At 29.0% G+C, this 15,951-nt stretch overlaps 1 protein-coding gene across 1 annotated transcript in view; it reads left to right on the top strand.

The window, feature by feature from the left end:
* The first annotated feature begins 4,600 nt into the window (after window positions 1–4,600).
* LOC117178968 (excitatory amino acid transporter) overlaps window positions 4,601–15,951 on the top strand; it is a 65,361-nt gene continuing 54,010 nt past the window's right edge. Inside the window, exon 1 of the mRNA XM_033370564.1 lies at window positions 4,601–4,901. Coding sequence (XP_033226455.1) covers window positions 4,718–4,901 — 184 coding nt within the window. The 5' untranslated portion in view covers window positions 4,601–4,717. The remainder of the gene's footprint in view (window positions 4,902–15,951) is intronic.

The following is a 15,951-nucleotide window of genomic DNA, read 5'->3' as shown; positions in this document are numbered from 1 at the left end:
GTAAAATACGTGTATGAAATAGCGTACAAAAAACGGTAAAGGTGTGGGAAAATATGAAATAGTGAGGAAAAATAGAAAGGACATAAGAAACTATAAAAAAGCGTGGGAGAATATGAAATAGTGTGGGGAAAAGGGAAGGGGGGGTAGGGTAGTGGGAAACTAGGAAAAAAGCATGTTAAAACATGAAATAGCTTGAGAAAAAACGAAGGGGTATGGTGAAAGAGATGTATCAAATAACGTAGAAAAAATGAAACACGTATAAGGAAATATGAAATATCGTGGAAAAATAGGAAGGGGCGTAAGAATATATGAAAAAAGCGTGGGAAAGTATTAAACAGCGTGAGAAATAATGTAAGGGGCGTGAAAAAATATTAAATAGCATGGGAATATTTGAAAGGGCAAGGAAAAATATGAAATAGCTTGGGAAAAAATTAAGGGTCATAGAAAAATATGAAAGGGTTTAATAAAGTATGTGTATGAAATACCGTAGAAAAACGGAAGAGGTGTGAACAATAATATGAAATAAAGAGGAAGAATAGAAAAAGCGTGAGAAAATATAAAAAAAAGCATTGGAGAATATGAAATTGCCTGGAAAAACATGAAATAAAGTGGAAAAAATGGATGAAATATGGGAAAATATTAAATAACGTCAGATAATATGAAAAGATGCGAGAAAATAAAAAAAAGCGTTGGTAAATATGAAATATCGTTAGAAAAAAGGAAACGGGGTGGTAAAATACGTGTATGAAATAGCGTGGAAAAAATGGAAGAGGCATGAAAAAAGATAAAATAGTATGGCAAAATATGAAGGGGCGTAAGAATACATGGAAAAAGCGTGGGAAAATATAAAATAGCGTGAAAAAAAATTACGGTTTGTAGAATATTATATTAAACTACAAGTTCAGAAACTAGGAAGTTCTACACAAATGTAAAGTTTGCTATACGAGCCCGAGGCGAATCAAAGAGGAGTTGAAGACGAGCTGGAAACGACCAGCAGATGAGAGGATGGCAAGTAGTATAAACTTCACAAGTGTTGCAACTGTCTATTTTGTGAATTACCAGAAATTTGCAGAAATTTAAGTCATCCAAAACTTTTTTCATAAATTAAAAAATTTTCAAAAATTTTATAATTACAAAATTTGTAGGAATTTTATAGAAAATTGCTCAGTTTACCAGATTTCCGGACATTAATGGAAAATTTCTAAATATCCTAAATTTCTGGATATTTTGAAAAATTTCTAAACTTACAACATTCCCAAAATATCCGAGAATTAATGAAAAGTTGCTAAATTACCAGAAATTTCAGTTATCCAACAATTTCCGGAAATTTTTGGCAATTTATCGATAATTATTGGTAATTTATCAGTAAATTATGGTAATTTGTCACTTCGAATTTTTCCAATCACTATTCACTACTCACAATCAGTCTATCAAGCGTTAAATCATAATGAAGTGAATTAATGATGCCGTCAGTCCTGGAACGTAATTGTAAATCGAAGTGCGCCAGCGGAACAGCAAAAAAAAGTAAACTGGTTTAAACTGCACATGCGCAGCAGTCAGAAAAAATATTTTCATAACTGTTTTTTACCACGCTTCTGGAATTGGTCACTTCACGCACACAATACATGCTTTGAAAATCCAACCTTTCGTGCGTGAGGTATAAAAAAATATGAAATAGCATAGGGAAGATGAAAGAGGTATAACCAAATATTAAATAGCGTGGAAAAAAGAAACCGGGTTGTGAGAAAATATGTGAAGGTGCGAAAAAAATATGAAATAGCGTGAGAAAAAAGGAAGAGGCGTGGAAAATTATGAAAAAGGCATGAAAAAATATGAAATAGGATAAGAAAAAAAAAGTTTGCGATGAAATATGTGTATGAAATAGCATACAAAAAATTGAAGAGTTGTTGAAAAATAGGAAATATCGATGAAAAATAGGAAGGGCATGAGAAAATATAAAAAGAGTGTGGGAAAATGTAAAATAGCGTGAGAAAAGGAAGGGGTGTGAGAAAATGTAAAATATCTTGGAAAAAATGGAAGAAGTATGGGAAAATATTATCAGTGTGAAAAAATAGAACGGGGCGTGAACAAATATAAAAAAGCGTGGGCTTTGGGAAAAAATGATAGAATTTTGGAATGTATAAAATAGCTTAGGAAAAATAAAAGAAGTATGTCAAAATATTAAATAGCGCGGAAAAAATGAAGGGTTGTGAGAATATTTTAAAAAACCCTGGGAAAATATGAAATAGCAGTACTAAAAAGGAAAAGGCGTTGAAAACTATGAAAAGACCATGGAAAATTATGAAAACGCATTTGAAAAGTGGAAGAGGTAAGGAAAAATATAATAAAGCGTGGGGAAAAAGGATAGGGCATGGGAAAATATAAAATAGCGTGAGAAGAAGAAGAAAGGGGTATTGAGAAATATCAAATGGCGTAGAAAAATAGAAAGAAGTGTGAGAAAATTTTAAAAAAGCATGGGAAAGTATGAAATAACGTGAGAAAAAAAGTGGAAGCATGGGAAACAAGGAGAAAAACCTATGAAAATATGAAATAGCGTTAGAAAGAAGAAAAGAGCCTGTTGATATACGTGTACGAAATAGCCTAGGTAAATGGAAGAGGTCTAGAAAAATATGAAATAGCGTGGAAAAATAGAAAGGGGTGTGAAAAAATATGAAATATCAAGTAAAAATTGGAAGCGCATGAGAAAATCTAAAAAAGCGTGGGAGAGTATGGAATAGCGTGGGAAAAAAGAAAGGGGCATGGGAAAGAATGAAACAGCATGAGACAATATGAAAAAAGCGTGAAAAATTTGAAATAGTGTAAGAGAAAGGAAGAGGCGTAGGGAAATAAGAAATATTTGGGAAAAATAGGAACGACGTGAGAAAATATTTAAAAAACGTCGGAAATATTATGTAATAGCATGGGAAAAATGGAAAGAGAGTGGTAAAATATGCAGTAGTGTGAAAAAATAGGAAGAGACATGAGAAAACATGAAAAAAGCGTGGGAAACTATGAACTAGCGTGAGATAATATTTAAGAAAATTCGTGAGAAAATATGAAAGAGCGTGAGAAAAAAGGAAGAAGCTTGGGGAACTAGGAAAAAAGAATAGGAAAATATGAAATGGTTTCAGAAAAAAGTAAAGTGTGCGATAAAATACGTGTATGAAATATCGTAGGAAAAACAAAAGAGGTGTGAGAAAATAGGAAATAACGAGGAAAATATTAAAGGGCGTGAGAAAATATAAAAAAGTGTGAGAAAGTATCAAATATGGTTAAAAAATATTTTAAAAAGCGTGAGAAAGTATGAAACAGCGTAAGAAAATATGAAAAAAGCGTGGGAAAATATGCGATAGAACGCAAAAAAAAGAAAGGGTCGTGTGAAAATATGAAACAGCGTGGGAAATATAAAGGATAGTGTGACAATAAAAAGGGGCGTGGGTATGCCTCGAGTTTATTTATATTATTTCACATTTATATAAATGTAGAGAATCTTAATACCTATAGAGAATCTTAATCTATCCACCCTAAAATCACGAAAGAAGTGAAGCATTCCATTTCCAAAATTTGTTCCTTCACTCTCCCTAATTCTCAAGATTCATTATCGTGAAAGTAAATCCTTCCTCCATCTATGAATAGAAATATATTTTTGCAAAGTCCACCTCGTCACTAACGTAACGCTCTCAACCCTAAAATCATAGCATCCCCTTTGCTCCCCAAACATCCAGTTCACCACCGTCTCCTCTAACTTGCATATTTCCTGTTTCGTTTTCCATTGTCGACTCGTCCTTGCAATATTGAGCGCCTCCATTGAATACCTGATATAGGAAATCCTCTCTCGCAGCAACCGAGTTAGGCTAGTTCGCGCATGCGATAAAGCTTTTTCTTCAGGCCCGAGAACCAGCCAGCTTCACCAATCAATACGGCAATGGCCGACACTCGATGGCCAGTCAGGGCTTATCTTTCGTGAGGTGCACATCGCGCAAGTTGTCATTTTCACAGACAAGTTCACTCGCCAACATCTGCATCCGATTCTCTATTTGCAAAATCAGAACAAACTATTTCACCGCAAAATACATCCTTGCCCAAAACCTCAAGCAACACAATTCATCAACAAAAAGCACTAAAAATCTTGAGCCGGGAAGAAATAGAAGAGAAAGAATAAATACATCTTTAGAGAATTCTAGGGGTAACTGACCCTGCGCAACTATACTCTCGCCGGCGAAGTGCTTCGACCGGTCTGCAACCTGGGAAAAATTGAGCTTTATCCACACAAAGAGAAGCCATCTCTGTGAGAAATTCTCTCAAAATATAAATCAAAGTAACTAAGGAAGACTCATTTTTGGAAAATTTTAAAAAAAGAGTGATAAAAGGAAGAAAAGGGGGATTTGCTCTAGGGGCGGGATTCAGAAATTGAATAGAATTTCTTTGAACTTCGAATTTGGGACTCGAAGGTCCCGTGTGTTGGGTTCGGACGTGAGTTCGATAAACCGGTACGACGATCGAGTCAATAGGATCGTGGAAGGCCGTGAGGCTTCTCCGACACCTAGTGGGTGGTCGTAATTGGTCCTTTCGCGCGGATTTACAGCAACATCCCCAAAACGGCAACCCCTCGTCAGCGTGGTTCTGCCGGGGTCCAGCAGTACGCCGGGAAAGACCGAGAGAAGGGGAGCCAGGATCCTCGGGATCTTCCACCTCCGCCAGGACGGTCGGTGAAGAGATGGAGGACAAGTCGGACAAGTCATCCTCCAGGTTCTCCGAGTACCTCTTCGCCAAGATGGGCGGCCAGGATGTTTCCGCCTCGCAGGGTCCCCGCAAGGTGACGGCAGACACCACCCAGTGGATGCGGGAAAATCTACTGTTATTGGTCACCTTGTCTGGAGTCGTCCTTGGAGTGATCATTGGTGAGAGGAAGCATCAGTTGCTATTTCATTCATGATTCAGAACTTATGTTAGGAAACATTAAAAACTGATGACCTAGGGCAAAATAATGTAGGCGTAACCTCGCTAGAATTAATACTCATTAATTGAAAACACAAATATAAAATAATTTACTTAACTCAATTAATGGTCAAGATGAATTAAAATAATTATTTCATATTAATGATTTCAATTTCTAATTATTCAGAGTAGGGGAGTGTGCATAAATCACGTAAAGTGTTTGTATGAGCGTAGATCAACGTTTTTTTTATGCTATCTTAAATAGAGAGAGAGGGGGGGGGGATCAAACCCATTTCTAACGTAAGATATTTTTTAAGTAAGTGAATGACAAAATAATAACAAATAAGAGGTCATCCAAACATTATGTGAGATGTTTTCTGAAATTTTTAGCCTCAGCCCACAAATATAAGATATAGTAAGGTATACTCACGTCCCTTCCCCCATCTTAACAAGATTTCATAAACTAAGGAAACAGTCTTTAAATTATCCAATTTTCTATTCATTTGTGACAGGCTTCACAGTCCTACCCCTTTTTCTCGTTTTTATGCTTAAATGCAAACTGAATGAATAGGAACCAATGAGAAAATGTAACTATTTTTTATTAAGATTTCATTATTTTCAACTGAAAAATCTACTTTCAAACTTTTAATTATGAATTCAGCTTTTCTGAAAAAATTTTAACATTCGATTCAAAATTGAATTATTCTGTTGACAATTTTTTTATACGAATTTAATCTTTTTTGGTTATAAATGAAATTGTCTGGTTACAAATCTAAATTTAAAGGTACAAATGAACTTTTTTATTGAAAATTCACACTATCGGGTTGAAAATTCAACTCTTTTGTATTTAGAAAATTCATGTACTGTAAGAGAAATTGTTTACTATCCTTTTTTCTTGTTTACTAAAAATTAATGTTTTAAATTAAAGTTTTACTACTTTGTTGAAAGTTAAACTGCTTAGTGGAAAATAACTTTTTTTGTTGGCAATTTTATTAAATATTATAATCTTCATTGGCAATAATATTTTTTATTAATATTATCAAGAAATATATTTTAACAGATTTAAAAAGATTTCGTGGAAATTCACAGAGATTTAATTCTAAAATGAGGTTTAACATTTTTTTTTATAAAGTGCCTTTACGATCGAATAGCTTAAAATTAAAATAATTTTACAATTGCAAGTGATAAAGATTTAAACTTTTTTGAATAAATCGATGCTAAAACTTGATTGATTCAACTAATTTCAAAAGATTTATTTCTAACATGAGAGATAACATTTTTTTATTTGATTAAAAGCCTTCCCAATCGAATAGCTTAAAATTCAAATAATTTTACAATTGTAAGTGATAAAGATTTAAACTTTTTTTTTTGCTAATTCTATGCTAAAAATGAATTTTTTCAGTTTAAAAACGTACATTTTTTATATTAAAAGTGCAATCATTTAGTTAAGAATGTATGTAGTTTGTTGAAAATTCATACTTTTTAGTGAAAAACTAATCTTCTTGGTTAAAAATTCATCTTTTTAGGTAACAATTCAAATATTTGGTTAAAAATTAAACTGTTTCGTAAAAAGCTTGTTACTACTTTCTGAACAATTAATTTTTTTATTTAAAGAATCATCATATAATTTTTTATTTTATTTGTTTCAATGGAAATTAACCTATTTTTTTAAAGATTAGTCTTTTGCTTAAAACTAAATTTTTTAACACAAAATTTAACTATTTTATTTTGTCTTAAAAGTGTATCCTTCTTAGTTAGTTTTAAGTTTTACAGTAAATTAATCCTCTTGGTTTAAAATTTAACTAATGGGTTGACAGTTTATGTATTTCGTTGAAAATTCCTCTGTTTGGCAGAAAATCAATTTCCTTTGTTAAAAATGCAACTTTTTTGTGGAAAATTAGTTTGTTTCAGTTGAGGATTCAAGTATCTTGTTAAAAAATCTTCTTTTTTGGTTAAATTCAACTGCTTTTGACTTAAAATAAAAATCTTTTCAATTGAAATTTCAACTGACACATTTTTTGTTAAATAGTAATTTTTTTATGTTGAAAATTTCATTCTTTGGTTGAAAGTTGAACGGCTTTACTTAAATTAATTTTTTTGGTTCAGGTTTCATAATTTAAAATACCAATTAATCTTTGGTTAAAAATTGATCTACTTCGTTGAAAAGTGGATTCATTTCTAAAAAAATAATTCTTTTAACTGAAAATTTAACACTCCGTTAGAAAAAAATTTTTTTAGCTTAAAAATTTAACATTTTGGTAAGAGATCGTTTTTTAAATACGATTTTTTAAAATTAAAATACAATTACACCAGTTTTGGTTAAAATGTATGTCTTTAAGTTTAAAATTAACCTCCTAGATTAGAAATGTATCCCTTTCATTATAAATCCATTTATTTAGTTGAAAATTCAACATTTTGAATGAAATTTTTTTCTTTATTCACGCATAAATCTTTCTTAAATGAAAATTAAACTCTTGTTCAAAATTTCTGTTTTGACTTGCAAATTAATTTTTTTGTATATATTTAATTTTTTTTGGTAAATAAAGCAACTTTTAAATTGAAGATTCGTCTTTTTTGGTTTAATTCGACTGTAAAATGTTACCATACCCCCTAACCTCATACAATTTCACTTTATTTCTAGATTACCACCAAACGAGGTCATTTTGTATATGCAGGGTAAAATTAGACATTCCTAGATTGATAGTTTAAATTATTTAAGGTAGTTTTAATCAAAATTTAGAATCAGTTTAACATTTAACTGTTTTAGTTTCTGGTTAAAACCGCCTTAATCAATTTAAAGCGTGAATTTAGAAATGTCCGAGTTTTACCCCCCCCCCCCCCCCCCCCCCCCCCCCATAGCCGAAATTACCTCTTTTACCGGTACACTTAAATTTAAAAAAAAAATGGATCCCAAAAAAATGTTGGTTGAAAATTTTAGAAAAATACAACTCAGTAGTTAGTATTTAAAACAACGATTTGATTTTAAACACAACCTTCAAACGAATATTCCGACCTTATTCAGATACACTCATATGCATGCATATTAAACAATATGTACCCAATAAAATAAAATTAAAGTCTTATTTCAGAAGGGTTAATATCACATTTTAGCGGACAGTCTAGCGTAACAATTAATTTTAATTTAAATGTCTACATTCCTGCAGTTCAGTATTACAGTTTAATGATTCTAGTTAAAGACAATTTGAACTTGACCCTAGAAATGATATCATGTCTCAAATAATATTGTTCACAAGATCAGATACTTATTAATAAAACCTTTTGACATTAAAAATTTTTTTAATTTCCTATTTGTGAAATAGAAATACTTTTACATTTAATTTTATAAAAACAAAAATTTCCTAAAATATTTGGATTTCTATAAACATTTTAAAAACAGGAGTTAAGCAATATGTAAGATTAGTGTGTTTAGTCCTCTTTGAAATTAAAATATAAAATTATTATTTCAAAAACATTTTTGTATTTTATATTATGTATTATATCATGCAATACCAAAGACAATCCAGGAAAATATTTTTGATAATTAAGGAAAATTGATTGATCGAGGTATTATTTTCTAGATTGAATGACAAAATTGACGAATTTTAAGAGTAATATATTTTTCAAGAGTATTTAGAAATTTCGTAAATAATTTTCATTTATTTAAACAATTTTTTTCATCTTTAAAGCGTGGAAATTTATTATTTTCTGGAATTAATGACATAATTAACAGATGTTTAAATTTTTTTCCTGAGGATATTTAAGTTTTTTATCATTTATATTTCTTTAAACGATTTTGATTTGTTTAAAAACCATTTTTGACCTGTATGCCATGAAAATATGTCCTTTTTGCAATTTTTAACACATTACACGAATATTAAGAGTAATTTTGTTGTTGTCGATATTTAGCAATTATTTAAACAAACATCTTTCATTCAATTGATCCTTTTCACAGAGAAGTTGGATAAAAGTTTTTTTTTCTAATCTCTTAAGCTATGTCGCTTATTATGCAATATTTCGTTATCTTAGAACTTAGAGCATACATTATTTAGACAATATTAATTTGTTTAATTAACTACATTTAATTGCTCTAAGAGAAGTATATTCCTTTTTTTCTTAAAATGAAGATAAGGAAATAGTGAATAATAAGTGACATAATTGCGAAATATTAAAAAAATTTAATGTGTTAATTTTTTTAATAATTGCAGAAAATAACAACTTTCAACAATTTACAGGAAAAAGAATCATCTAAACAATTGATTTTTTTTACAAAATGGCTAAGTATCCTTAAAGAAATTATTACTTCCAACATATGTTAATTATTGCAGAAATTATAATTGCACAAACAAATACCTTTTTACGATTCACAGACAAAAGATTTTTTTAAATAAATGAAAATAATTCACAAAAAGAGTAATACAAAAAAAGTATTACTGTTAACATCCGTTAATTGTGTCATTAATTCCAGAAAACAATAGTATTTTACGATTTTAAAGACAAAAAATTGTTTTAAAAAATTACAATTGTATAAATAATTACTAAATGTGTTTCATAAGAAGTACTTCTCTTGAAATTTATCTACTGTACATAATTCATCCCGAGAAATAATAAAATCTAGCCTGATAGACAATGATACCATTGCACTTTGATCACAAATGACAATTTTCGGCAAAAAACATTAACATAACCTAAATTTATTCTAAAATTGTAAATTTTTTTTAATTTATAGCGATTCCTGGTATAAGAGGCATAAAATTATACAAAAATTGTGAATTTAATGACTAAACGATATTCTAAAAAATAATACGATTTTTTTTATTTAAAATATCCAATTTTGACTAAAATCACCAACATAATATAACAAGAAATTCTTTCCAATTTTAAGCCTTTAACTGACTTCTGGTGAAAAATGTTAATTTTAAAAATTTGTGTATTTTCTTTGAAATAGTAATTCTTAAAGACAAATTTAAATTTTCGACAAAAACCCTCACAAAATCAAAAATTGTTCAAGTTTCAAAAGTACGTAGTTTCATTTAGCCGGTATGTTATTGTGAAAAATTTATTTACTTCTTTTTATACTCATATTCTTGAAATTTATTTATTTGCCTGAATAAAAAACTGTATGTCAATAATAAATTGCAAAATCACAATGCTGCAGTGAAAACTTAACCCGTAACTCAGAATAAGGGATACCCAATTGAAAACGATTGGACACATTATAGAAGGTAGGATGGCGCCAATATTTTGAAACTCAGACTAAATAAATTATAGGTAACTCATTAAATTTTAAGTAGAAAAACTAATCCAATCCTTTTAAGTTTCTTGCAATATAACAATTTTGAATTTATAAATAAGTTTGATTTCAAATTCTTGAAAATTCTAGTTTTAAATCTTTCAAATATTAAATTTTGAATATTTCAAATAATTTTGTTTGCAAATATTTCTATTTTAAAGGTTTGAAATTATTAATGTTATATTATTAGATTCATTTAGGTTTCATTAGGTTTAAAATTGAATTGAATACGTGCGGAATCCATAAAAACAAATGGTTTTCCTTCCATAAGCACATCAATTTTGTATATTCTCTCCTTCCTGAAACACTGTGATTAATAGCCACATATTTCTGTAATTTTGGTCCAATTTTTTATGTAATAGTCTGGAAAAAAGTTTATTTTTGATCTTTAAATCCAGTTGTTATTCTCATAATTTCATCAAATCTTATGTAACCGTATGGACGTTTTTCGACATTTTAGTATATCAAAGAATAAGGGTTTAATTTTTAATTTACGAATTGTTTTCAACTTTGAATTTGAAATTCTAAAATTAAGAAGTTATTAAGTTTAAATGTAAGCAGTTTAGAAACCTAAATTTTAAAATCCTATTTTTGAAGTCTGCATTTTTACTAATTCAAATAAAATCGAAACAAGATTGAAAATGTATATTTTTCATACTTAAATTTCACATGGCATAATTTTAAATTAAACAAAGTTAAAGGCTTCTGAATCCATATTGTACAATTTCAAATGCTTTAGTTATAAAAAAGTTTCTAGAAGCATGTCATTTTTACATATATTAATGAACGTTTAAACTCGAAATTGCTATTTGAAATGTTTTAATTAAATATTTAGAACGCTTAGTGATCAGAAAACTTCCACTTCCATTGGATTAATTTGCAATTTAGTTTAAGATACTTTAAATAACAAAATTTTCAGCTTCAAAACCTAAACTTTGAATTTAATTGACTAGTGTAAAAAAATTTCAACCAGGAAATTATTTCAGATTTTTTCGTCAATTTTAGTGGCTACCTTGCAAATGATATAAAAAGTTGGTTTTACGTCAATCATTAGTGGTAAAGGGGAAATCATAATCTAAAGATTACCGAGTATAATATCACCGACATTGAAGTAAATTCACTGTTGAATTTAGAATGAATTTTGTCCATCATTTCGAGTACTTATAATTCAATAAACTAAAAATTTAGAAAGTGGAATTAATAAAAACTTTTTTTATTATAAGATACATTTATGTGTTAATAATTCCAAATAATTAAAAATTGAAACCTCTTTCTGAAAAAAAATATTTACATTCTAATATTAATTTATAATTGTTTAATTTTATTCAATTAATAACAGCTTACAATTTTTAAATAATAAAATAATACTTTAATTCCGAAAAACTAAAAAAAACTGTCTAAATAATTCCCGCCAGACAAAAGTGCTGTCATTACGTGCCAAATTCCAAGTACCCGATTGGGAACAATTGGAAATGCAAAATGCTCAATCGTTGCCAATCATTTTGGTACAATTAAGAAACACGATTCGGAACGATTGGCATATTAGTTATATTGTTGTGAATCTTCTTTGCAATATAATTTTTTTATTATAAATATCAATTTCAAATGAAAAGCAATGACATAATCCGTAATAGTTTAAAGATTCCAAATCTTGTTCATATTTTACTAATTTTGTCTCAAAATTGCAATTTTTTATGGAAAACGGCAAGATAATCTTAAACTGTTTGAAAATTATGATTATTCTTTAAAATCTAATAACTTAGTATACAAATTTTATTTTGGATTAAATGAGGGTTTGAGGATTCTTGAAATCCTTTAAAACCTTTTAAACCATTCAAAAAAATTTTTAATGATTTAAAATCTTCTGAAAGTTTGCTAAACCCTAAAGAAAATGTCTGAACCTGAATAATATCCCTTAATTTTTCTGAAGTACTTTAAAAAACTTCAATCTCTTTAAATAAGTCTCTTTAAATATTTTCAAATTCTTCGGCAATCCCTAAAATCTCTCAACATACTTTTGTGTGACTAGAAATCTCTTGAAATTCCTTGAAATCTTTTTAAGCCAAGCGAAACCTTAAGAGTTTTTGTAATATAGCGGAAAATATTTTTAAATACTGTGCAATCTCTAAATTCCTTGAATTCACTTAATTCGTCGAATGTTCTGAATTTCCTAATGGCTCGGAAATCCCTCAAATTATTTCATTTATCTCAAATGTTTGAATATCCTGAATTCCTTGAATATTCTAAATCCCTTAAATTCATTTGAACTCCTGGAATATTCTGAACTTTCTAAACGCTCTGAAATCTCTGAAATCCAAGAATGAGACTAAAAATATTGGAATTCCTGAATTATTCTGAATTCTTGAAATTCCTTGAATTCTTATGCATTTCTTAAATATTCTGCATTTTCTAACTTCAATAATTTCCCTAATTATTCTGGATTCCTTAAATTTTATAATATCCTGGAATATTCTAAATTCCTGAAACTCGAATTCTTCTAAATTCTCTCAATATTCTGAATTCTTTAAAGTCCTTAAATTTCTTGAATTTCTTCAATTTTTCTCAATTCTTCTGAATTCTTTGCATTATTTTAAAGCCCTTTAAATTCCGAAAATTATCAGAAACCAGAAAATTCCGCGAATTCAAGGAAGGAAATTGAAAGAATTCAGAAGGATTTCCAAAGGTGTAAAGATATTCCACTCAATTCAAAAGAATGAAAATTTTTTCATAAATTAATATATTTTTGGTATCTTTTTTATTTCCTAATACCATTTCCACATTAATCTGTTAAAAAATAAAAAAAAGGTTTTGTCTGAAAAAGAAGGCCATACCTCTACAATTAAGTTTTTTAGGTGATTAAACTTTATAATTTAAAATTAGAATCACAGCAATCACGTTTTATATTTGTATAGTAATAATTGGCAAAGATAAATTAATATAAATTAATAATTTAATATAAAATTAATATAAATAATAATTTATAGCTTTATAAACAATACATTCTTTATAAATCTACGCTCCCCTAGAAGCCACAATTTGGTAATTATTCACGATAACCTATTTCTTCTACGTTACATTGACCGTAAACAGTATAATTATTTTCGATACACTATAAAATACCAGTTCATTAAATTGTTAACAACTATTATTATCGTCAAAAACCCTGAACTAGCAAAATCGATTTTATAAAAATTTTAATTATCTTTGGTGAAGAATAAAACATTTCAGTCTCTTGATATTTTCTTATACGAGAAGCCATTATGTATTAACATCCTTATGAGCAATATATTTTGTAGGGCTTTCAAAACATAACGCTTTCCTTTTCTTGACTTTTTTCATAGCAGGCGTTTTTAAGAGAAAATGTGAATTTTCGAATATTTAAAACAAGTGGTCACAAAAAATTTCAGAATGCGCTCACTTTTTGCATTTTTATCCAAAATGCCTGGCTAATGAACTTGACCTTCAGTTTTGACACTGAAAGAGTTTACCTAAGGTCAATCTAATGGATTAATTTTTTCCAATTTCGAAATTTTTTCCCTACCAAAAAAAACGTGTGTGATTTTTAAAGGAACCTGTATATTTGAAAAAGACCAAAATAAAATAGATGCGTATTTATATTTTCTTTAAAATGAGCCAAAGATGAGATTTTTTTATTGAGCTGTTTTAAAGATATGGCCATTAAAAAAAACACTTTCTTCAATGCTGAATATTTCGGAATCTATGCGTTAAAGAAAAAAACTCCAAAGAGAAAAAATGTTTGTTTTTATATGTAGAATAAGTATTTCCAAGGAAAAAATAACTTTGGATAAAAATTTATTTTTTATTTTTCATTATTACATTCTCATCCTAATGAGAAGGTATTGGTTTTATGTAAAATTTCCCTTTGTTGGTTTGCATCAAAACTCCACGTTTTAAGAGTGTCTGTCTGTCCGTCTCTAGTCTCTATTCTATAGGCACGATAACTTTCGAAAAATTGAACAGATTGGATTCTGCCTTGGCACATTTTATTAGGGCCTAAAAAGAAAGAATGAGTTCGTAAACCACCTATTTTGGATGAAAATTCAAAAAGTAAACGCATTTTCAAAATTTTTGGAACCACATATTTTCAAGATTGATAACATCTATTTACGGTTATTCGTAGTACTCAGAAACTCAAACAATTTATCGTTATGACATTTTTCTATAAAAGGAAAATTATTAGAGTTAGAGCATTTTCAAAATAAAAAAAAAAACTGAAATGACATTTTAAGCCAAACAACGCATGATATGAAAAAAGTCAGAAAAAAAACTTTGATGCTTTAAATCCCTATAAGATTATCATAAAAACGTATTTAATTTGGTCGTATACTGAAAAATTCAAAATTTGATCGTACCAAAAATAATGAAAAATTAAAAAATTCCATTTTTTTTGTCAAACTATGCAAAATACGAAAACAGTGAATTAGCTAAAATTGCGCGCCTTGAAAAGATCTACAAATTTTTATGAATCACTTTTTGACAGGACGCGTAGTATTTGTTTTTAGTCGTAAAGAACAACTTTAAAAATACAAAAATCAAATTTGTGTACTAACGAAACAAGCTACGAAAAAAATGACACCAAACTTGTTTATATAAGAAAGAGCTACAAATTTTTAATAATTATTTCTTATAGGATTCGCAGTTTTTGTGTTATGCTTAAAAAGCAATAAAAACAAAAAAGTTAATTTGTCGACAAACGGCACAAGCTATGAAAAAAATAAATTAATAAGTTTTTGCTTTAGTCGTGAGAAATAACATTCAAAATAAAGAAATTAAATTTGTTTGAAAAAACGACCAAGGTACAAACTAAAATTAATAAGCAAAAGTTGTTTGCCCAAAAAGATATTTAAATTTATTATTAATTATGTTTAGATAAGACGAGTATATTTTAGTTTAATCGTAAAAAATAAAATTAAAAATTAAAAAATTATTTTTTTTATAAAAATAACAGAAAAGATGATAGAGGACATAGGATCATATATAAATCCCTATGCCTCTATGCCTCTATGCAGATGCGCAGTAGTTTTTCTTTAATCGTAAAAAATAAGATTAAAACAAAATAATTTTCAAAACTTGGAAATAAGAATTAGTATGATTCAATTTTTATGCATAATTAAAATAATCATGATAAATACAATTTGTGCTTTATTTTGCAATATCTGAATAAGCAATCCCAGACAGAGTTACATGCAAAATGTATTATGTTTGATATAAAAGTGATGAGAATGTGTTTGTTGAAGCCGAATGTGCTTTAACAAAAGAGAGTTCACAATCACAAAATGACAGTCGTCGAGCCGTTGATCTTTGATTGTGAAAGGTCTGTGCATAAATTCGGGAGAAATTCAAAGATCGAGCGCGGAGTGCGAGAGTCATCAGTCGCGCACCGTAGGTGCGCTCAAACTCTCGAGCTAAGCTCTTTTAACAAAAGAGAATTCTCAATTACAAAATTAAAGTAGTGGATGTTTTGAGTCTTAATTTTACAAGGATTGCGCAAGAATGTGCGAAAATATAAAAACCGAGCGCGTAGCGCTAGTTAAATCCATAAACGAGCGCGAAGCGCGATATAAATACATCGTAGAGCGCGAAGCGCAAGAACCAACAATCGCGCGCCCTAAGAGCGCTCAAACTCGCGAGCGAAACCCAGCGCGCGATGAGAATGTAGCAGGCCGATTTTTTTTCTTTATTTTTTCTTAATATTTTTTAAC

This window comes from Belonocnema kinseyi, chromosome 8 (assembly GCF_010883055.1).
Source record: "Belonocnema kinseyi isolate 2016_QV_RU_SX_M_011 chromosome 8, B_treatae_v1, whole genome shotgun sequence".
In the NCBI taxonomy this organism is placed as follows: domain Eukaryota; kingdom Metazoa; phylum Arthropoda; class Insecta; order Hymenoptera; family Cynipidae; genus Belonocnema; species Belonocnema kinseyi.
The sequence above is the reverse complement of the archived record's forward strand: the minus strand, read 5'-3'. Positions and strand labels throughout refer to the sequence as shown.